The following is a 24,752-nucleotide window of genomic DNA, read 5'->3' on the forward strand; positions in this document are numbered from 1 at the left end:
GCCCTGGTCTAGAAGATTCTCAGCACAGGGACATTCTCAGCACATGTCAAAGGACATGCTCCACTGCTGGCTCTTCTTGCTTGGTGGTGATGAGGTCCTTCTCCGCTCTGCTCACTTCTTTTACATCTCAAAAGAGACTGACTCAAGATACAACCTAATCCTATAGGCTGTGTCTTGCCTCATTAACATAACTGCCTCTAATCTGCCTCATTAACATCATAGAGGTTAGGATTTATGACACATGGGATAATCACATCATATCACAAAATGGAGGACAATCACAAAATACAGGGAATCATGGCCTAGCCAAGTTGACACATATTTTGGGGGTATGTAATTCAACCCATTACAGGTTGTGTCTTCTCAGTTTCTCTGTGCCCTGACCGGAATTCTGTGAAGTTGCCTCCTGTGCTCCTCACCCAGGATGGCTGCTGTCTTTGTCTCAAAACAGCCCTGTTGTGCTGGGCCAGTTGGCTAGGCAACTCCACTCAGTCTTTTCTTGTTCGCTGTTTTCAGTCAGTTTCTTCTTCCATTCAGTATTTGATCTAGTTCTTTATTCCTTCATTTAAACTCAGGGTTCCAGGATTGATATCTGTATCTGTTTTACTTGGTTTTTCAGGTCCTTGCTGCAGAAGGACGGTGTGTTGTGTCTGACTAGTCCACCATCTTGGCCTAGCTTTCAGCAACTGTTACAATAAAGTTAACATATCTCACTTAATCCCTACATCCCTGACAGCAGGTATTTTACAGATGAGTAAACTTTGGCTCACAGTGGTTAATTTGCCTAAGGTCACAGAGCAAGAGATTTCAAACTCAGAGCCCCTACGCCTGACAATTTTCCATTACAATTGTTGTCCTTCCTCCAATGACTCCCTAGTGCCTATGGGATATTCCAAACTCCTGAGAGGGTCCAACATGTGTCCAGCTGACACTCCATACCCATCCACAGCCCTGACCAAGCACCTCTCATTGCAGCTGCACACAACTTGACTTGCATTTCCAGAAGCCACTTGTGCCCTCTTGTGCTTTTGCTCTTGTTGTTTTCTTTGCTTGGCAAAATCCTTTTCCTATGTCCTCCTTCCTTTCCTGACACGCTTTCCCCAATGATAGCCACACTTGCCGCACCCTCCTTGTGGCTCTCATAAGCACCCTTTCCCAGGTGTCCTATCTGGGTTGACTCTTAAGGCTGTCACCCTCCATCCCTGGAGGAGCACTTTTTTTACAGCATATACTGGCTATGTACAGCAGAGAGCTCAATGACTTCCTGTTGTAAAAGATAAGCGGCCACACACCATCTAGGTTAGACTCACATAAGATTCACTTTCTTGGCGATGCTAGCTCAGACCACACTTTTCTTGCTTGGCTGTCAGGCTAACACCTTCAATAGGGCCCTGGCATTGAAAAATAGTGAGCCCATTAAATTACCCTGGTAGCCCACACCATGAGGCAGAGGCCCTGATGAGCTCACATTAGGACCTGAGTCACGCGCATGGGGTTCTCACTTTTCTGATCACCAACTCTATCCCTCAGGTGCCTCTCTCTAGGCAATGCCACCAATGGCTAGGACAATGTGGTCACCAGTGTGAGGCTGGGAAAACCCTTGCACTGGGCTACTACACACAGGAAGGAGGACTTCATTGCCACCTCAGATCCTCAGGACTGGCCTCGCCCACACAGAGGGTGTTTCAGGCTGCCCATGCTTCTAGGGTGGGGAGTGGGACTGGGAGGAGCACAGAGAAGTGCCTCCAGGGACTTAAGGATCTCTAGAGAAATAAACACTAGAGTGTTCCCTCAAACCTCAGATCTCGGGGCCTCCTTGCTGGGAAGCTTTCCTCTCTGACCTATCAGGAACGAGCTCATGCAGGTTGGCTCAGTCTGGGCTGCTCAGACAGGTGGGCCTTGGGGAGGCTCCTGTGAGGGGCAGCTGTCTAGTGCAGTCAAATCACCACCAGCTTTGGCCAGCACTTCTGGCTTCTAGAGAGAGGAGGAGTGAAGGAACCTGTGAAGGAGCCATGGAGTGGGCTGCCTCAGACGTAGCCAGAGTGGGGCAGAGGGGGCGGAGCCTGGCTCCTTCCTTTGGCTCACATGGGTGGCTGGCACGTGGCTGGCTACCTCTGGAATCCCCTGGGACAGGCAGTCAGTTCCTCATCAGGGAAAGGAGTCAGAATAGAAATCAGTGCCAGATTTGAGATGTGGAAGCTAAGGAAGTAGTGACTGGGAGAACAGGTGGAGTCTGGTGTACCCTTCCCACAACTCTACCATTGATGTTATATGTCGCCAAATCAATCCTGACTCATAGCGACCCTGTATAACAGAGTGGAACTGCCCCAAAGGGTTTCATAGGCTGTAATCTTTATGGGAGCAGACCACAGGGTCTTTTCTCCCATGGAGCAGCTGGTGGGTTTGAACCATTTACTTTTCAGTTAGCAGCCAAACGCTTAACAACTGCACTACCAGGGATCCCACCTCTGCCAGAACTAAAACCAGAACAGTTACCGCTGAGTCAATTCCGACTCATAGCAACCCTTTAGGACAGAGCAGGACTGCTCCATAGGGCTTCCAAGGAGCAGCTGGTGGATTCAAACTGCCAACCTTTTGGTTAGCAGCCAAGCTCTTAACCACTGTGCCACCAGGGCTCCCCCACCTCTGCCAGGAGGGTTAAATTTGAGTCCCTAGTCCCTGTCTTTTTTGACATTCACGCCATGCAAACTGAAGGTGATGACTCTCTCCCACTTCTAGTGATTGGAAGATTAGAGAAGATTCTATCAATACACCACTGACTGCTAGATCATAAATATATTAAGCTTTGATTGTAGAGCTGGGGATGCCTAACTCACTCCAAGACAGTGGGCTTCTTCCTCTCCCCTAAATCAGAAAGGAACTCTCAGCAGCCTTAAGGACCAGGTACTAGAGTGGGTGAACTTGATTTGAGACTTATGGCACAGGGGAGAACATAAAATTCTTATAATGAAAAGTGTTACGGTATTTTAGGACCATCAGAACAGTTATGCTTCACATCCTTAGATTAGCTACCTTGAGGATAATGGGTCCATGCAGAAACATTGCGAGGTAATGGGAATAGTCCTAGGCCTATTATATACATGCCTTGTGCTAGGTACTGGGGACATACCGGTAAACAAGGTAAACAAGGGTACACAGCTTACAAGTGCTTTTAAACAGTTGCAACAAACGACCACACTAGTGTCTCCATTTTATTGTTTAGGAAGTTTAAGGAGCTTGCCCAGGCTCACAAAGCCAGTAAGTAAGAAAGCCAGATTTTGAACTCAGGAAAGTCAAACTCCAAAAGTCCAAGTTCAAAATCAAATAAAAGCAATGACTTACTGAGCACAACTCTGTGTAATGCCCAGTGTACGATGAGGAAGACTAAATGTCATGAGACAGGATCCCTGACCTCAAGGCATTTACCTAACCCATAAAAAAAAAAAAATTTGGTATGAGGAGCAAATGAATTAGAATGCATAAATTGCTTCAAAGAGTTCCTTCGGGACTTTTGTTTCTGGCCAAGATGGAGTAACAGGATCCAGATTTACCCTCCAGATTAAAACAACCAGGAAAAAAAAAAGGACAAAACCTATGAAACAATGGTTTTCAAAACACTGGATATCAGGCAACAAAGGAGAGTGATCCCTAAGATATAAGAAACAAATGAAGTGATCCGTATGATTATCTGAGCTTATTGCCTTGAGATTTTCCAGGCTGTGGTGTAGGGAGGGGGAACCAAGGTAAAGCCTGGCAAATACCTGAGTTGAGGAGATGCTATTGAGAGACTGGGGAAACCAAGTTGGCTAAAGTTCATAGGACAGAGTACTTCAGAGCAGAGAACTCCAGAGACCTGCAGAGGTTCCCGCTGAAGTATACAGTTGAGTGTATGTGAGGGAACTACGAAGGCTAGGGAAACAACCATTCAAAAGGATTAGAGGTAATAGTGTCTGACCTTCTCACAGGGTTAGGGAGAGTGCCTGTTCCCACAAGCCAGAATAGAAAACTTCATGATTCATGAGACATTGGATAGAGTACACAGAGGGTCTAAATAATTAACCCTAGCCTGAACACTGCTTCAGTCCTGCATAGTAAATCCTAAAAGCAAAACTCAAAATGATCAAACAATTTCCAAGGAACTTAACTGAGTCCCATAAACAAAACTCAAGAATATTTTTAGGAAAACAAAAGTCCCCACCAAGGTAAAATTTACAATGCCTGGCATCCAATCAAAAATCACCAGACTCAGCAAAGAAATAGAACAATAATGAGAAAAATCAATCAATTGAAACAAACCCAGAACTGATAGAGATCTTAGAATTAGCAGACAATGACGTTAAAATAGTCATTATAAGTGTATTCTTCACACACAAAAAGCTAAGTGCATACATGGAAGATAAAAAAGACCCAAATAATACTTACAGAGATAAAATTTACAATGTATGAGATAAGAAATACCCTGGAATGATTAATAGCAGATTACACATTTTAGGAGAAAAGATTAGTGAACTTGAAGACACAGCAACAGAAACTCTCCAAAACGAAACACAGAAAGAAAAAATTTTTTTTAAATGAACAGAGCTGTGGGACAAGTTCAAGTGGTCTAATGTACATGTAATTGGAGTCCTGAAACAAAGGGAGAAGGTGGGGATATAGAAAATATTTGAACAAATAACGGCCAAAATTTTTTCAAATTTGATGAATACTCTAAATCCGCAGACCCAAGAAACTCAATGAATCCCAAGCACAAGAAACATAAGGAAAACAACACCAAGAAAACTACACGTTAAAATAAATCTTAAAAGCAGTTGGAGAAGAAAGACATGTACAGAGGAACAAAGATCAAGACAACAGCAGATTTATTTTTGGAAACAATGCAAGCAAGAGGATAGTGGAGCAACATAAATTAAAATTATGAAAGGAAAAAAAAACTGTCAACCTAGAATTCTCTACCCAGTGGAAATCTTCTAAAAACACAGGTGAAATGAAGACTTTTTCTGACATATAAATGTCGAAAGAATTCATCACCAGCAAATGCACATTACAAGAAATGTTAAAGAAAGTCCTTCAGACAGAAAGAAAATGATCAGATGGAAACCAGGATCTACCCAAATCAGAAATGGTTACTACATGGATAAATAAATAATTTATTTTCTTATTATTTAAATCTCATTAAAAGATGATTGACCATCTAAACAAAAATGGTAACAATAGGGAGTTCATACCAAATGTAAAAGGAAAATGCATGAAAACAACAGTACCAAAGGTCAAAATCCAAAACCAAACCTAATGCCATGGAATTGATTCCAACTCATGGCAACCCAAGGCTATAAATCTCTACGGAAGCAGACTGCCACATCTGTCTCCTGCGAAGCCACTGGTGGTTTCAAACCATCAACCTTTCGGTTAGCAATTGCTCTAACCACTGTGCAACCAGGGCTCCTACAAAAGGCCAAGAAGGGAGAAATGGAAGTATACTATTGTAAGGTTCTTACACTACATATGAAGTGATATAATGTCACTGGGTAATAATAATAATAATAATAATAATGTCACTGGGTAGGTAGACCATAATAAGTTAAAGGTATATACTATACATCCTAGTCATCAGGGAAATACAAATAAAAACCACAATGAGATACCACTTCACACCCATTAGGATGGCTATAATCAAAATGACAGATAAGAAAATGAAGCCTCATACATTGCTGGTGGGAATGTAAAATGGTGCAACCGCTTTGGAAAACACCCCTGGAGTTTCTCAAATGATAAAACATAGAGTTACCATACGACACAGCAATTCCACTCCTAGGTGTACACCTAAGAGAAAAGAAACCATATGTCTACACAGAAACTTGTACACAACTGTTCACAGCTGCATTATTAATAACAGCTAAAAGGTGAAAACAATCCAAATGTCAACCAATGGATGAATGGACAGACAGAATGTGATATATCCATACAATGAAATATATTCAGCCATAAAAAGGAACGAAGAAATGGTACATGCTATAACACAGATTGACCTTGAAAATATCAGGCTAAGTGAAAGAAGCCAGCCACAAAAGACATACTCCAGGATTCTACCCATCTAGGGAACTCTATGGAGATAGAACATGGATTACTGGCTGCTTAGAGCTGGGAGGAGGGGCACAAAGGGATGGGGGTACAGGGTTTCTTTTTGAGGTGATAAAAATGAGCTAAAATGACATATCTGTGACTATACCAAAAAAATAAAATAAAGACGTATACTATAAACCCTAAAGCAACCACTAAATTAACAAAGCAAAGAGTTAAAGCTTTTAAGCCAACAAATGGGATAAAAAGGAATAATAGAAGACATGCGATTAATCCAAAAGAAGGCAGAACACGAAGAAAAAGGAACAAAGAACAGATGGGACAAGGAAAAAACAAATAGCAAGATGGGAGACTTAAAACCTAACTCTATCAATAATCACATTAAATGCAAATAGCTTAAATACCCCAATTAAAGGGCAGAGATAATCAGACTGGATTTTTTAAAAAGCAAGAGCTTTTTTTATGCTGCCTACAAGAAATGATCTTTAAATATAAAGACACAAATAGGCTAAAAGTAAAGGAATATAAAAAAAATCATGCTAACAGTAATCAAAAGAAAGGTGGAGTGACTACATTAATGTCAGACAAAGGAGATTTCAGAGCAATGAATATTGCCAGGATGAAGGGATGATAAAGGGATCAATTAATCAAGAGGACATAACAATCCTAAATGTTTATGCACCTAATAATGGAACCTCAAAACGCACGCAGATAATACTGTAAGGAGAAACTGCAAATCCACAATTACAGTTGGAGATTTCAATACCCCTCTCTTCAATAATCAATAAAACAAGTAAAGAGAACACAGAGTTAGCTTCAATAAATGTTAGCTACTCTTATTACTAATCACGATTCATTTTGAAAACCATCTATCAAACATTTCAGAAGAGATCCAGGACCCCGCACCCCTGTGAGGTGTGCAGGCTTCGGTCAGGAGCATTTGTTAGGGAGTCCAGGGTCTCTACAGGGACAGACCTTCCTCACTGCCCCTTTCAGGTTCACCCCTTCTTGCCTCTCTAGCTCCCCTGTGTGGTAGTTCTGGGTTCAACATGTGGCCGTTCTGAGGGCTGGGCCACAGCCTCTTCTGAAGGTTCTGGGAAAGCAGAGCCCCAGGGAGGGAGACAGTGGCGCTAACTGCTAACTGCGGGAAGGAGCACAGGGCCTGGAGCCAGAAAACTCAGAACTCCACCCCAGCTGAGTCACTGCTCAGCTGCTGTGAGGGCTGAGGAAGGTGGCTCCAGCAGGGGCCCTACTAATGGATGACCGTGCTGGGGTGAGTGTGTGTTTGGGTGTGGGTGTAGGCAGAAGGGCAGCAGGAGCCTGCAGGGCTGAAACACCACAGGCTGGTGAAGGGAGGATGGAGTCTAGGGTTTTCATCTGGAGAGTGAAGCAGCCACTTCAGCCAACTCTTTACCTTCCCGGTGTTATGAGGAGATCGTTGTAGGTCTTGTAGCAAAAAGTGCCCACCAAACCACAAAGTCCTAGTGTCCTGGTACAGTAACCCAACCTTCTGGCATTCTGTAGGGTCGGCAGAACCAGATCACGAAGGGTTTCATGTGCTAACGTAGGGGTTTAGATTTTGTTCTGAGGGCAACAGGGAGCCGTCTGTATGGCTTTCATCAAAGGGACGACATGATAAAAAAAAATCCATTTAGGCTGCTGGGAGGTGCCAGAGACACCCCTGGACTGTCAGCCCGGTGGTATCTGCTGTTGTCTGTACGTGTTCTCACAAACATCGCATTTGAGCATGACAACCACCCATCGCATGGGCCCCGTTCTCCAATGAGAAACCCAAGTCTCAGAGAGACCAGGAGGCTTATCCCGGGTCATGTGCCAAGTAGGTCATCTACACAATCTGGATTAGAATTTAGCTTTTCTGTCACCTAGGCCAGAGGTCTTTCTTTTCTTAAAGAAAATATTTACTACCTTAAAAAAATATTACATTAGAAACATATGAAAGCATTCTTGCCATTCAAACAGCACAGAACCCACCCAGAGGTGCCTCAGAAGACAGGCCTGGCAATCTGTTTCCTAAAAGTTACAGCCTCGAAAACCCTATGGAGCAGTGGTCCTCTGCACATGGGGTTGCCATGAGTTGGGGTCACCATGAGTCAGAGTCTACTGAATGGCAACCAGCACCAACCACCACATGCAGCTCCATCTCTCCCTTGAAGAGTGGCTTGGTATGGGTTTGGATGGCTACAATCTCCTTCCTCCCCAGATGGCCCTGCGCTACTCCACACTGCCCCTAAGGACCCAATGCCTTGGAAGCCCAGGCACCAGATGGTCAGACAGCAGCCCCTGTGAGGCAGCATGACCCACGGATGGTACCTGAAGTGAGTTCAGAACAGTGCCTGGCTCCGTACATATTTGTGGGAGGCATCCCTTAGACACACACTTTTTTAATTTTCAAGATTAAGTACTAATTTAATATGTGTTAGAAAAAAACCCAAGTAACGTACATTTGTTTAAGTTTAATAAAAATGGCTCCATTTATAGAAATATTAAGTAAATAACGGCACAGGTGAAACAGGGATACAGCAGGAATTTTAAGCATGGCAAGTGTCTGAGTGAGGTCTGGGAGCTGCTGTGAGGAGGGGGCTGGACTTGGCAGCCAGGGGCTTTTTCCGAGGTTGTTGCTCCAGCACTCTGGAGGCCGGGAGGAGGGGCAGGAATCCAGCCTGTCAGACTGTCAGGCGCAAGAATATTCAAGGGCTGTCTGTAAGTGACTGAGTGGAAAGGGAAGTGCTTATGTTTCTCTCTTGTAATCAGTGCATTTCATGTCCTGCGAAGAGTGGTAGCAACTGGCCAGAGGGACCGAACTCCCAGGATCCTCCTGAGCTGCAGTGGGTTATGACGAGTATCCACAGCTGTAGATGAGGACGACCTCTTGTGGGGTCGACTTCCCCACAGGCAATGAAGGAACTGAAGCAAACCCCCAAGGTCTCGATTCATTTGAGGGTGCTAGGGAGCCACTGAGGCCTTTTTCATCACGGTGATGTCGCAGGGGCACTTTTAAGAGCACCTGAAGTGTAAATCTTTGAGTCATCCTCTGAAACAGGAAAAAATAAAGAGACTGCAGCTGTTCTGACAATTTATTGTGGTCTTCAGCCAATAGCTAAGACGTTCTCTAGGATCTAGACTTAACGTGAAGGGGGATCTGGAGTGGACTTGCAGCTTGGCTGGGTCTCACAAAGGGCTCCCAAAGGAAAGTCAGGCATCACAGACCCCAGAGATCTCCCAGGAGAGAATCCATAACCGCTGGTTCTGTGGTTGGCAAAAGCAAAGGCAGCTGCCCAGGTGGCACGGCCACGTGGCCTGGGGAGTTTGCAGCTGGGGGCTCTGAGGCCATGGTGCCCCTCCACACAGCTGCCTTGCCTCCCTCCCTCTCTGCCATCCTCTGGCATGGTGGAGGGAAGACAGTCAGAACCTGCTTTTAAAAGGCTGAGGCCAAATACTTATCTCCAGGGTGATCTTAACCATGTTCTGAAGAACGTATGAAAGTACAGGAAGAAAATACAAAAAATACTAGCCAATGGGGTTCCTTCTGAATTGGGAATCATCAGGGATTGCCTTTTCCTTAAAGAGCAGACAGGAGAAATGCCATCAATCTGAGACCGCCTGTTATGGATTGAATTGTGCCCCCCTAGCACCTGTGCCTGTAAATATCACCCTGCTTGGAAATAACTTGTTGCCGTTGAGTTGATTCCAACTCATAGCAACCCTAAAAGACAGAGCAGAAGTGCCCCACAGGGTTTCCAAGGAGCAGCCGGTGAATTTGAACTGCTAACCTTTTGGTTAGCAGCCTAGCTCTTAATCACTGTGCCACAGTAGGAGATTTCACTTGTTATGTTAATGAGGCCACAGTAGAGTAGGGTGGGTCCTAAAGCTAATCCCTTCTGAGGGCTGAACAGACACACACACACACACACACACACACACACAGAGGAAGGGATCATGTTAGGAACAAGCTACAAGTTCTTTGCTCGCTAAGGAACACTGGGTCTACCTCCCCTAGAGTCAATGCCCGGATTTGGACTTCTAGCCCCCAGAACTGTGGGAAGACACACTTCTGTCCCGAAAGCCACCACCTGTGGCATTCTTTGTCATGGCTGCACTGGGAAACGAGCTGAGCTCAGACCCCGGTCCCTACCACAACTCCCCCTTCACCCTCCCCTCACAGTAGGTTAGCTCTGCCCAGGTGATAATGGTAGGTGAAGAAAGCCACATGCAAGTATTTAGAAGAAAGCCAAGCCAAGGCGGAAATCAGCACAAACAAGCTTTTTAGAAAAGGCAGGGGCTGGAGCAGGGCCCGGGTTTTATTGATAGAAGGCTAGGTCATCCGAGTTCTGCTGAAGCATGCAGCCAGGGCTGTCCAAGGTAAACACAGCAGCTGGCCATCCCTGAGAGCAAACCCCCCCCGGGGGGCAGTTTGCAGACTGGGGGCCGCTCAGCACCCACACGGAATTGAGGCCTCTTCCTCTGTGATAGGTCAGTGGTGGTTCTGCTCTAGACCTAGCCCTGATCCAGCCTGCAGGGGCCTGACATCGGCTCCTCTCCCCAGCAGACTTGCAAGCACCTTGTGTTAGCTCCCTGGGGCTGCCATCACAAAGGACCACAGACGGACAGCTTAAAGCACTAGTCTCTGCCTGTGTCTTCACAGGGCTGTCTTCCCTCTGTGTCTCTCCTCTTTTTACAAGGACGCCACGCGTGTTGGATTATGACCCACCCTCCTCCAGGAAAAAGCCCCAGGGTGGCGCAAATGGTTAACTTGCTCAGCTGCTAATAGGAAGTTTAGAGGTCTCTGTTCAGAGGTGCCTCAGAAGAAAAGCCTGGTGATCTCCTTCTGAAAGACCACAGCCCTTGGAAACCCTATTGAGTCCAGTTCTACTTTGACACACATGGAGTTGCCATGATTTGGAATCAACTCAATGGCATCTCGTGAGTCAGATTTTGATTCAGCTAGGAAAAAAGCAGTGTTGCCCTGCTCAGAGATATCGGCTGATGGCGCCACTGTGAATGTGTGTCACTGGACTGCCATCTTTGAGTGGGGCACTGCTGCCTCCTTCTTCATCCAATGCAAGAGTCTGGTTGCTATGCAACACATACAATGCCCTTGTTTCCATCAGCCATGACGGAACCACTTAGAACCGGTTTGAAGCCCTGGTTCTGGCTAAAGGCAAGGTTTTCCCAAGAGGCCTGGTTACCTCAGGCTACACGCAAACCATTTGAAAGTCTGTGGAAGATGTACAAAAATTTTCAAATATGTATTTTAGAACCAAGTTGATACCCTTATAATAACACGCATCACACTTGTGTTCCAGTAATGCTTTCCTGGTGGAGGGAAAAGGGCATGGGGCACTGGCAGGGGTCTGGCAACACCCATGGGCGGGTCAGGAATTTGAGTGTCACTGATCAGGTGCATCACAGCCAGAAAACGCATGCAAAGGGCTACTCTGGAGACCCGGGCTGCTCACAAGTCCTTGGATTCCACCAGCACCTCTCATCTTCTGTTCAGGAAATAACCAGTCACCCATCACCTGGGGGTCCCCGTTATTGTCTCTCGCAGCACCCTAGAATTTTCCCTAATACACATGGTGTTTCTTTGTCTAAAGTCTCACTCTCCTACTCTACCGTAAGCACAGGAAGGGCAGGTCCCATATCTGTTCCCATCATCACTAAGTCCTCAGCATTCCTGGGCTTGGCACATGGTCAACACTCAAAACATAGTTGTTAAATGAATAAATGGTGTCACGGAACAATCCTTACTTCCTTGACTGGAAAACTTTGACTCACACATCAAGGCCTGGTGTAAACATCACCTCCTCTAGGAAGCCCTTCCAGATTTCTCCCTGCACAAACACTGTTTACCCAGAACGCTTGGTTCATACATTTATGGCAACATGTGTCACAGTATGTACTAACTGGTTATATTCTACCTCCCTAGCAAGAATAAAGTTCTCTGAGGACAAGACCTGTGATCATCATTTATTATCCATCCCCTACCACCCTGCCAGCCTCTCTGGCACGTAGCCAAAAAAAAAAAAAAAAAAGTTTATCCAATATAAATCCATTGCTGTTGTCAGTTCCAACTCATAGCGACCCTGTAGGACAGGGTAGAACTGCCCCATAGGGTTTCCAAGGAGTGGCTGGTGGGTTTGAATTGCCGACCTTTTGGTTAGCAGCCGAGCGCTTAACCACTGCACCACCAGGGCTCTTTATCCAATAGAAGAATCAGTAAATGCACTTTGCTGTCTCCATTCCAAATCCTAAGCATCAAAGTTCTGATACATCATGGTCAATGGCCTCAGCAAAACCCAGAACCAGGAGCTGCTTTGGGCCTGAATATCCTGGTCCTTTAACACGGGGAAAGTGCGTTCACCCAGCCCCCCGAAGGCTCATCTGGCCTGGAGGCTGACTGGCAGTATGGTGTGCTTCAGAAGCCTCAGTCTCATCATCCCCACAATTGCAGGGTTAATCCCTGTCAGGTGCCAGGCTGCAGCCTCAAAGAACCTTCAGGAGCCTTCTCCGCCCTCCCACACCCCACATCACCCCTTTAACTCAGAGCCCTTGGCTAAAGTAGGCTCTGCCTCTGGAGAGACGCACAGGAGACTTCTGAATATCTACAGGCTTCTCCATGTCACTGCCTGTTTTATCCACCAGTGCCCTGGAAAGGTTTGGATCTGTGGAGCCCACCTGGCCAGAGGGACCCCAACATCCAGCACACATGGAATGTGGACTCCCCTTGCCACCTCCTGCTCACCAGAGCCCCTGGGAGAGAAAGTAGGGCTCTAGGCCCTGCAGAGTCTGTTCCCGGCCCGGCCCGAGAGCTCTGCGGCCTACCTGGTGGAAGGCGGGCGTGAGGGTGCTTTCTGGAGAGGGTCTGTCCCGGGCTGGGCCTTCCTGCTGACTGCAGTCCAGCTGGATCAGGCTGCGGCACTCTGGGTGGCAGGTGAACTTACAGTCTGCAGGGAAAGAACCAAAGGGGCTTAGGGGTCTGGCCAGATTTCCACCTGCTACCGCCTGCCCGGAGAGAGAGGCTGGAAGACTGTGCTGAGCCCTGGGGGTGAAAGAGGTGCAGGGGAGAAGTGAGGGATGGGGACTGTTGTCTCAGAGAGCATACGGTGAGTGGCTGGTTCTCAGCGTTGCCGCAAATGGTGAAAGCTCACAAGTGCTATACACATCTGCAAACTGCTTTCACCGCCGGCTTTTGCGTGGCCCCACAAAATAATTATAAGTACCACTTTACAGACAGGAGACTGGGGCCCAGGGAATTTAGGGACTTCCCCGAGGTCAGATTACTGGCTCCAGATCAGTGCCCTTTCTGCGGATTTTCAGTCATCACCAGGGGCCACAGATTCCTCGGCGGAGATTTAACTTTCTTGGGCCTCCTTGTGCCAATCTGTGAAATATCGGTAATGCCTACCCTGCCAGCTGCACAGGGATGTTTATGGACAGAAGAGAACGTGTCCTGAAAAGTTACAAGTGCCTCTGGAGGCTGGAGGCAAAGGCGTTGTCATGAGCCGGAAGGGCTATTACCCCTCTCTGGCCAAACCTAGACTGCAAATGTGGGGATGGCTGCTCCACCCCAGTTGAAATAGCCTACAGACAACATTTCATACATTCCACAGACAGGTTCACTTCCATGGAAGCAGAGACTTATCGACCAGGGCTGGAAAGAACCTTGGAATGTCTTACAGGTGGGGAAACTGAGGCCCAGGTGGGTCAAGTGAGGTATGCAATGACACAGCTCATCAGAGGCAAAGCCAAGAATGGTAATGCTTCCCAGCTTTCTTAAGGGCTCCACTGAGAAGGAGGTGAAGACATGGGAAGAGACAGCAGGCTCTACCAGCAAGCGGAGGGATGAAGAAAAGGCTGGCTGCTTGGATTTGGGTGTAGTTCCCACACATAGCTGTCGGGTCACCAGGGTCCCCTGTCCAGCAGGTGCCATGTCTCCACCAGAAGGCCTAGGGGAAGCGTTCAAGTCTCCGATGAGAAGGTTGCTTTCCGTTTGTAAATCAGATGCAGGGGGATCAGCTGGGGCAGGCATGCTTTGTGGAGGGGGACATGGCAGCCTGGGCTTGCTTAGAGAACCTGGGGACTAGAGAACCACTAGCCTTTTAGCTGCTATGGCTTCAAGCTCCCCAAGACTTTCCTTTCCTTCTCCCAAGCTCCAGAAGTTCAGGATACTCACTCTCTGTTTCAGAGCTGCTACTTCACTCTGTCTTACGGGCGGAGGTCTCTTCTCCCAAAGTCTGGTTTTGGAATGAGGGCCCTATTCTCCCCAGCTGCTTCCTTCTCTTATACCTTCAAAGATGGGAACCTGGGCCACATGCCTTGTATGGGTTTTGCCATTAACAACTGCAGTGGAGGACCCTGACAGATGTGGGACCATGCAGATTCCAGAACCCAGCGAGCTTCTTAAATCACTGGTTGGATGCTCCCTCCCACCTTTCTGGGGTGGCATTTATTTTTATTTAATTATTCATTTAGTGAAAATATACACAACAGATCATACACCAACAATCTCTACATGTACAATTCAGTGACATCAGTTACATTCTTCAAGTTGTGCCACCTTTCTCAAGATCCTTTTCCAAATATTTTACCATCATTAACACAAACCCACTGCCCCTCTAAGCTTCTCATCTATCCCTCTGAGTTGCTGTTGTCAGTTTGATCACATGTAGCTAACACTTCAAAAGAGTATAATGCTTAATGCAGACATTCTTTTCTGATTAGGCTGAACTATTATTTGGGTGAAAGATGAATTTAGGGGACAGTTTGGGGTAATAGTTTCAGGGGGTCATCCAGCCTTACTGGCTCTAGAAGGTCTGGAGTCCATGAGAATTTGAAATTCTATTCCTCATTTTCCCCCTTTTGATCAGCATTCTTCTATAGACTCCTTGATATAAATGTTCAGCATTGGTAGCCAGCCACCATTCAGTTCTTCTGGTCTCATGGCTAAGGAGGCAGTATCTGGGGTGGCATTTAGAAGCTTCACTGCTCATCTCCTTCCTGCCTGAAGGTAAAGTCCACAAACATCCTTCCTTCAGATCCCACCTTTCTCTAGGCCTTACCAACCCCTCTTCTGCAGAGGCACCTCCTCTCAGAAGACAGAATACGTGAGGCAATTCCCCAAGGTGTGGACCATGTACCTGCAGATGCCCAGGTGCATCTGGGCCCAGAGTGGGGTATCTCCCGCCAAGCACACGGACCACCTCCACCACAGCTCCCCCTCGCCCTTAGGTGGAGTGAAGGGCATGGAGGGTGGTGTGCAGGCCCCCTCTCCCCTGCCCATGGTGCCCAGAACGTAGGGCTTAGATAAGGCAGCAGAGAGCCCAGAGCCCACACAGAGCAGCATTGTTCCCAGCTCTGCCCCGGGGCACACCTGTGCAGCCAGCCAGAACAGCCAGAGTGAGGGAGAATGCACTGTGAATGCCAAGAGGCGGGGACAAGGAAGAGGAGGAAGGACGGGCAATTCTCCCGCTCCAAGGGGAGCAAGAGTTGCCACCAGCTCCAAGTGGGAGAGCATCCTGGGCAAGGAGGAAGTTCTCTCCCCAGCCGCCTCTTTCAGCCCCTGTCTGCTGACACAGGCAGCCTGTGTCCATCTGTGCATCACACCTCCCTCGGCTCCCCACTCTCTCCGTCTGTCTCTTCCTCTGTGTGTCTTTCTCTCTCTATCTGTCTCTGTTTCTCATCTCCCTCTTCCTGTTTCTCTCTGTCTCTCCTTCTCTCTGTCTCTGTGTGTATATGTCTTCGTTCTGCTGTCTCCTGCCTCCCCATCTCCCCCACCATACACACACACAAACACACATTCACAACCTGAAAACAGTACCAAAACCTCAGGAAGATCTTTTTACAGGCCTGGTGCTGAGCTGGACAGAGCTAGGGAACAGAAGAGAAATGTTTTCGGATTTTATAAAAAAGCACTTTTGAGCACCAATGACTTTATTCTATCAGACCATGTAATCGCAGACTGCAGCTAAGCTGCTGAAGCACATTTTGGTACTTCCTGGCCCCTGAGAACACCAAGCCAGGCTGAGACCAGCAGACCCCCCACAATTCTCCAGACACACACACAAGCCCCATTGCCCATAGCCAGTAGCCTGATGTGTTACGAGTGGAAACATCCATGAGTTTTCAAAGGCCTAGGGAGTTTGACTGGGACTGAGGGGTTCAACCTCAAGGCAGCTCAACACTGGATGCTGTCTAACCACCTCTGCCCTTGGTATTCCACTGTCCTCTGCAGCCTTTGGTTGGTGTCAATGTGAATGAAGAAAAAGAGCAGGGCCTTGAGTCCAGCCTGCTATACAGGCCCCATCAGAGGGGCTCAGCCTTCCCTGGATGGCCAATGCCATCATCTTTGGCAGCATCACATGTATTAAGTGTGGCTTCCAGTGTGCCCTGTGCTGGCCTAGGGTTGAGGAGGGACAGACAGGACCCTTTGGGGACCAGGCTAGTGGAGTAGATCAGACACACATGTAAAGATAACTAATGAGTGAGACAGCACAAAAAAGAGGCCCAGCTATGGCACCTGAGGCAGTGGTAGAATTCCTGCCTTCCATGCAGTAGACCCAGGTTTGAGTCCTGACCAATGCACCTCACACACAGCCACCACCCATCTGTCAGTGGAGGTTTGCATGTTGCTATGATACTGAACAAGTTTCGGTGGAGCTTCGAGTAAGATGAACTAGGAAGAAAGGCCTGGTGACCTACTTCCAAAAATCACCAATGAAAACCCTATGAATCACAATGGTTCAATCTACAACTAATCATGGGAATGGGGCAGGACTGGGCAGCATTTCATTCCACTGTGCTTTGAGGACCAATTCAATCCATAGCAGCTAACAACAACAACTAGTGCACAGATATAAGAGCTTGTTCAGATGATAGAGGTACTTGCCTGCTAGAGCAGTCAGGGGAGGTTTCAAGGCACAGGTGATGCTGGGGAACCTCAAAGAATGGATCAGATCCAGAAAACTCATATTCCTTCATCGCAGGGGCCAAGAGTAGGCAGCACACTCTGACATCCAAAATAGATAGGGCAAGCTGCAGTGGAGTCTGCTATCATAGCCAGCCCCCTACCTTTCTCCCTGAGCACCCCATAGCTCCGTGCTCTGAAACCAACAAAACAAACCTCCCTGGGGGCCAGTTAGAGTTAGTCTGTCCCACCTCCAGTTGGCACTGAGGATTGCTGACTGAGGCTGCTGTGTGTTAGGAAGCAGAAGTCTTGAGTGGAAGCTGCACTCTACCAACAATCTACCAGAGGGACTCTGATAGCAACAAGGCAGACCTCCATGGGGATCTAGCCAGAATGTGACACCCCTCCCCCACCTGGTAACTGTTGGTTGCCAGGCCATTGCAAACTGCTTCAGAAGGCCCCTGCAGTGGAGTCTGCTCCCATAGTCAGCACTCTACCTTCTTCCTTGTGTATCCCATAGCTCAGGCCTCTGAAATCAATAGGAAAGACCTCCTTGGGGATCAGTTTGGGTTCTTCTGCTCCCCGTTACAGTCAGTGCTGGGAACTGCTGACCAAGGCTGCTACGTGCTAGGAAGCAGGCATCTTGAGTTGAGGCTACACCCACAGCCAACATACAATGGGGTGGGTTCTGATAGCAACAAGGTAGACCTCTCTGTGGACCCATTCATTGTGTGACTACCTCTCTCCCAATTGGTAACTGTTGGCTGCTGGACTGATACAAAGGTCCACAGAAGGTTTCCTATAGTAGAGTCAGGAAACAGATCACCTAAGTGGAGACTGCTCCCTCAACAACCACAGGGCCCCTGGGGCTCTGAAACCAACAAGACAGTTCTCTTGGAGGTCCTTCTGGAGAGTGCCAAACACTGTGCAGAAACAGAGAAGGAAAGGGAGTTAATAACCAGAGAGAGGGAACTGTACCCCCTGGTAGACAGACTGATTAGTGAATCATATCTCGCCTGAGTGGTGGTGCCCGCTGGTGGACAGACTGACCACTGTGTGTTTTCTTGTATGCTTGGGAAAGATTGAAAATTGAAAAATAAGATCTGGAACTTTTGAATCCCAATTAAACCAGAAAGGGAAAAGAAGCTATCGCAGAGAGGGAGAGGAAACAATAAGCAAAGGCCGAAGGCTCTGCCCACCTAAGAGTTTCTTAGAGAAGGTAGTGCAGGCAAAAACAACAAATACTGGGGAAAACTGAGAAAGTTAACATACTCGAAAATTCCAATGCCCCAACAAAAAATCACAAGACACACAAAGAACAGAGAAACAATGGCCTATCCAAATGACCATGACAAAAGGAGTGAAAGCAAATCTAGGGATGACTAAATATTGAAAAAAAATAGAGGAATATAATACAAAAACATTAAATATAATTAAAGAACAAAGGGAAAATATAGACAGCTAGAAGAAATAAGGAAGACATGCAACAACAAAATGAAGATTTAAAACAAAGAGATACTGCAACTGAAAGGGACAATAACTTAAATGAGAAACACAACAAAAGGACTTACCAACAGATTTAATGAGACAGAAGAAAGAATCAGTGAATTAGAGGATAAGATAGTTAAAATTACAGACACTGAAGAGCAATAAGAATGAAAGTTCAAGAAGGCTGAGCACAGTTTAATTGAATTATCAGACAACAAGAGACTTTATATATGCATCATGGGAATTACAGAAAGAGATGAGAGAGAGATAGAGACAGAAAGAATATTCGAAGAAATAATTACAGAAAATTTCCCCAATCTAATGAAGGACATGAATCTACAAATCAAAAAGCTCAAAGAACCCCAAGCAGGATAAACCCAAAGAGATCTGCACCAAGATACATCATAGTTAGGTCCTCAAAAATTAAAAATAAAGAAAAACTTCATCATCTCAACAAGAAAAAGACAAAAATCCAATCAAAAAATGGGCAAAGGATATTTATAGACACTTCACCAAAGAAGGTATTCAGGCAGCTAACAAACGTATGGAAAAATGCTCATGATCATTAGCAATTAAACCCAGTGCCATCGAGTCGATTCCAACTCACAGCAACCCTATAGCAAGAGAGATGCAAATCAGAATTACAATGAGATACCATCTCAACCCAGCATTACTGGCACTAATCAAAAAAACAAAATAACAAATGTTGACAAGGTTGTGTTTAGACTGGAACTCTTATACACTGTTGATGGGAATGTAAAATGGTACAACCACTTTGGAAAATGGTACAGCATTGCTCAGAAAATTAGAAATAGAAATATCTATCATATGACCCAGCAATCCCACCCAGAGGTATATACCCTGAAGAAATAAGAGCTATCAGACAGACATACGCACACCCATGTTCACTGCAGCATTATTCACAATAGCAAAAACATGGAAACAACCTAAGTGCCCATCAACAGATGAATGGGTTAACAAACTGTGGTACACACACACAGTGAAATAGTACGCAACAATAAAGAATAATGTTGAATTCGTGAACATCTCACAATGAGGATAAATTTGTAAGACATTATTCTGAGTGAAATAAGTCAATCACAAGAGGACAAATATTGTATAAGGCCACTACTATTAAGCAACAACAAAAGGTTTACACACAGGAAGAAAGAAAACAAACACTCTTTGATGGTTACCAGGGATGGAATGGGGAAGGAGGGAAAATTACCAAATAGATAGAAGACATGTGTCAATATTGGTGAAGGGAAAGACATTCTACAACATGGGAGAAGTCAGCACAACATGACTAAAGCAAGAGAGGACACTGAGAGGAATGCAGGAACAAAGGGCAACTACAGTAACTACCATTGCATAGACAGTCCTGCAACGATAGTATTGGCAAACAATAATTTACAAATGGATACATAAGTAGATAGACATGCCAAGAGGTGTGGGAGGTGGAGGGGAGCACACCCACCAGCAGATACAGGTTCAGTGGTGGATATGTCTACACACATGACTGCAGGTGCTCCTCATATGTTAAAACAGACAACAGAGCACACAAGGGGCATAGTCAGGGAAACTTCTAGACATAACCAAACACCTCACAGGATGAAGTTCCTAGGCTCGAAAGCAAAGGACCATAGACTCGGGGACATCTATGTCAACTGGCACAACATAGTTTATAAAGACAGTGTTCTGCATCCTACCTTGGTGAGCAGCATCTAGTGTCTTAAAAGCTTGCAAGCAGCCATCTAAGACACGATGATTGGTCTCTTCCTGGCCTGGAGCAAAGGAGAGTGAAGAAAACCAAAGATTCAAGGGAGTAATTACTCCAAAGTGCTAATGGACCATATGAACTACAGCCTAAACAACCCCGAGACCAAATGAATTAGATGGTGCCCAGCTACCACTACCAATGACTCTGACTGGGATCACAACAGAGGGTCCTGGACAGAGCAGGAGAAAAATGTAGAACAAAAAGCCAAATTCACAAAAAAGACCAGACTTACTGGTCTGACAGAGCCTGAAGGAATCCCTGAGACTATGACCCTAAGATACTCTTCTGACCTAGAACTGGAGCTATTCCTGGAGACCACCCTCCAGCCAAACAATAGACAAGCCCATAAAATAAACAGTAACACCTGAGAGGAACGTGCTCCTTAGAACAAACAATTACATGAGATCAAAAGCCCTTGTGGAAAACTGTGTGATTGATGGCTCCTCAAAAAATTAAAAATAGAGCTACCATATGACCCAGCAATTCCACCCCTAGGAATATACCCAAAAGACACGAAAGCAGAGACTCAAAAAGAGACTTGTACACCAAGGTTCACTCCAGCACTATTCACAATAGCCAAAGGTAGAAACAATCTAAATGCCTATCAACGCTCATCAACAGATGAACAGGTAAACAAAATGTGGTACATACATACAATGGGATACTACTCAGCCAGTAGGAGAAATGAGATCTTGCTACAGTATGGATGGAGCTTGAAGCTGAGTGAAATAAGCCAATCACAGAAGGGACAAATATTGTATGACCTCACTTATATTAAAAGACAAAAGAGATAAGGCAAGGATCTTTCCAAAAAGCAGCAGAAAAAGATTAGGGAGCAACACTGTTAAGTTCTAATGGTAGTCTCTTAGGGAGAATTGGCATTTTTTGACAATGGGGCTGTAGTCTATAAAATAGAATTATCCCTTCCTCTCTCTATCCTTCCCTTCTAGCTATATACCTCTGGCCCCATTCCCAGCATATGCTGTGAAGGGAGAAAAAGTCCTTCCAGGTCTTAGAAGAAGGGCCTGTGGAAATAGAAGGGACCAACTGTGAGGATGCATGATGGAGATAAGCCACAAGAGGGGCCCTCTCCCAAGAAGAGAACTGTGAGTCAGGATGCAGGGAGGGCTCTGAGGGCCCAGCCTCAGCACCCAGACTCTGGGCCAAGTGGCACACAGGGCACTTAGGCACATCCTCAGGGATTCCGGCTCCAGAAATTGGCAGTGGGCTGGCTGGGCAAGGAGGCCAGGCTGCAGCCAAGCCCAGTGCCCACGTCCACTAGCCCTCTTCCTAGCCTTCGTGGCCCCAGGCTCTCCCCAGGTCACCACCTGGAACAGAAGATCAGGCCCAGAGGCCACGGCTGCCTATGACAGAGGAAGCCTACTGCTTCCACTTCAGCCCAGAGGAGGTGAAGCCACAGGCAGAACTATGTGAGCTAAAAACAAACACACCCACTGGCCTCGAGTGGATTCCAACTCATAGCGACCATACAGGACAGAATGGAACTGCCTCATAGGGCTTCCAAGGCCGTAATCTTAACAGAAGCAGACTGCCATATCTTTCTCCTGCGGAGCGGCTGCTGGGTTCCAACTTCCGACCTTTTGGTTAGCAGCAGAGTGCTTAACCACTGCATCATCAGGGCTCCTAGACAGAGAACGTAAATGTGTGCTAAGAGATTGTTTTTCCCAAATGTAGAAGCTATAAACCTTGCCTTTATCCCCAGGGCTGCCAAAGTTAGTTCCTGCCCCACCCAAGTTGCCAAATGTATATACACACACATAGACATATACATACATAAACACAGAGACAGACACACACATAGACGCACATACACATACACACAACACATAAATGCATACATATACACAGATACAGAATAAACACACACAAACATGCATGCACGTACAGAGACACACAAACATATACATGCATAGACATACGTATACACACAGGTGAACATACATACAAGAGGTGAACATACTTATAGACACACACACAGACATTATACATACACAGTCTGCATAAACTGAGTGGCTAATTTTTCTAAACCAGAGGCATTCCATTGATAAGGAACTCCTAAGGCCCTTTCTGCCCAAGCTGCAGGCAAGATCATGAGATACCATGGAGCCTTCGGTGTAACTCTTCCCCTCCTCCAGCTCAGGCCAAGGTAAGGGGTGAGGGTCGTGCAGGCAGAAAGGACACAGCCTGGTTTACAGCGAGCCCATCAGCCCCCCTTGCAGTGAGGAGCAGCCTCTCAGCCTGCATGGCCAAAGCAGCCTCAGGTCCATAGGGAAACGTGACCGTTTCTGAATCCAGGAGCCTCCTGCCCATTCTCTGGACACCACAGACCTTCTTGGAGAAGGTCAACCTCTGAACACACACGCGTGCGTGCACACACACACACACACACACAGTCACACACTGTTCTTCCTCAGGACCAGGGTCCTGGCCTGTACAGTGTGATGGAAATAGAATGGGCTTTGCGGAAGGCTGGCCTCCAGTCTCTGCTCAAAAAGCTCTGTGACCTTGGGTAAGTTACTGAACTTCTCTGAACATGAATTTCCTCAGCTATAAGATGGGAGGAATAATAGCCAGTTCATGGGGCTGCCGTGAGGATTAAGTGACGTTCATGATGTAAGCACCAAAAGGAAGGCCTGGCCCTGGAAGCCGTTGGTTAATGTCCCATCTCCCTTTCCCCCTACCCCGACTCTGGTGCACAAATTCCTCCCCGCCCCACCACGTGCTGGGTGGGTAATCTATATTCTCACCAACCTTCCCCCCACTAGTTATTTCCAAAACAACCACACAAATAGCTTTAGTTTTAAAATAATTTGTGCTTAGCCACTATGGGGAAAGTAGAAAAAACATGCATTGGAAAGTGACAATGTTAGGGAAGTTTTTTGAAAGGGGGAGTAAGGGTCATCCTCTGGAACATGTCAGTGGGAACAGCTTGTCTCACAGCCCCTGCCTGGGCTCCATTCTCAGACATTCCCCTGAGAATCCCCCTGTCTGACGCTGGGGGTCGCTCACTCCAGTCTCTGGGCTGGACTGCTCTGGCTGCTGAAAGACTGAGGCCGGCACATTGTGTCTGCCCAGAGACCCTTCCCTCACTCTCTAGGCCCTACTTCTACCTGGCCGGCAGGTCCAGGTCTTTACAACCTGTGCCCTCACCCTGCAGCCTGGACCGTGCCTGCTCTCCAGCCAGACAGGAAACTCACCTCTTTAGCTCCAAGGCTTCCCCTCAGGCCTCAGACCCTCTTGGAAAGCACAGGCAGTCCTTCTGCAACCAACCCACCCCTCCAGGTCTCCCAGCTGTAGTTCCGGAACTCCAGTCCCAGTCCCTGCTCTGGTCCTGCCTCACGTGTGAGAAGCCTGTTCACTGTTCAGCATTTGGAAAGGTTTATCACAAATCAGCTGAGTGAATAGAGGAAGGGGTGGAGGGGGAGGAGGGTTTACCATGAACTAATTGAGTGAATAGAGGAAGGGATGGAGGAAGGGGGTTATCATGAATTAATTCAGTGAAGACAGGAAGGGATGGAGGAGGGGGTTTATCCTGAATTGAGTAAAGAGAGGAAGGAATGGAAGAGGGAGTTTATCATGAGTTAATTGAGTGAATAGAGAAGGGATGGAGGAAGAGGTTTATCATGAATTAGCTGAGGGAAGAGAGGAAGGGATGGAGGGGGGGTTTATCATGAATTAGTTGAGTGAATAGAGAAGGGATGGAGGAGAGGGTTTACCATGAATTAGTTAAGTGAAGAGAGGAAGGGATGGAGAAGGGGGTTTATCATGAATTAATTGAGTGAATAGAGAAGGGATGGAGGAAAAGTTTTATCATGAATTAGCTGAGCGAAGAGAGGAAGGGATGGAGGAGGAGGGTTATCATGAATTAGTTAAGTGAATAAAGAAGGGATGGAGGAGGGGGGTTATCACGAATTAATTGAGTGAATAGAGAAGGGATGGAGGAGGGGGTTTATCATGAATTAGTTGAGTGAAGAGAGGAAGGGAATGGAGAGACCAAAGTGTGAGTGCTGCGCCCTAACTCCTGTGTGCCTCAGTTTCCTCACCTGTTCAATGGAGATCTTAACAGTGCCTACCTCATAGGATTGCTGAGAGAATTAAATGAGATAATTACAGAAATTACTGGACACAGCACCTGATACAAACCGAGTTCAATAAGTATTACTCATGTTTATGATCAGGCTAAAATCCATGCCCCGCCTCAGCAGTGGCCACGGTATTATCTGGCATCCTCCTTGAGGACACCCGTCTGTGCACATCCCATCAGCGCTCTCTAATCTTCCTCCAGACCTCTGCTTCATCCTGATGCAGAGCCCGTGCCCTCCTCAGCTCTCCCATTGAACCCCTACTCCCAGTCTGAGCAGGGGGTACCCAGGTCTGGGCTCCCTGCAGAGGGGAGGCGCCTGGAGCCAGTGAGTGGTTGACCCTCCCCACCTCGGAGAGGCACCTCTGCCGACCCCCCTC

General features: G+C 46.8%; 1 protein-coding gene across 1 annotated transcript in view; it reads right to left on the bottom strand.

Annotated features, from left to right (window-relative positions):
* RASSF5 (Ras association domain family member 5) overlaps nt 1-24,752 on the bottom strand; it is a 103,146-nt gene that overhangs the window by 56,313 nt on the left and 22,081 nt on the right. Inside the window, exon 2 of the mRNA XM_003410272.4 lies at nt 12,922-13,043. Coding sequence (XP_003410320.2) covers nt 12,922-13,043 — 122 coding nt within the window. The remainder of the gene's footprint in view (nt 1-12,921; nt 13,044-24,752) is intronic.

The sequence above is a fragment of the Loxodonta africana genome, chromosome 20, assembly GCF_030014295.1.
Source record: "Loxodonta africana isolate mLoxAfr1 chromosome 20, mLoxAfr1.hap2, whole genome shotgun sequence".
NCBI classification, from domain to species: domain Eukaryota; kingdom Metazoa; phylum Chordata; class Mammalia; order Proboscidea; family Elephantidae; genus Loxodonta; species Loxodonta africana.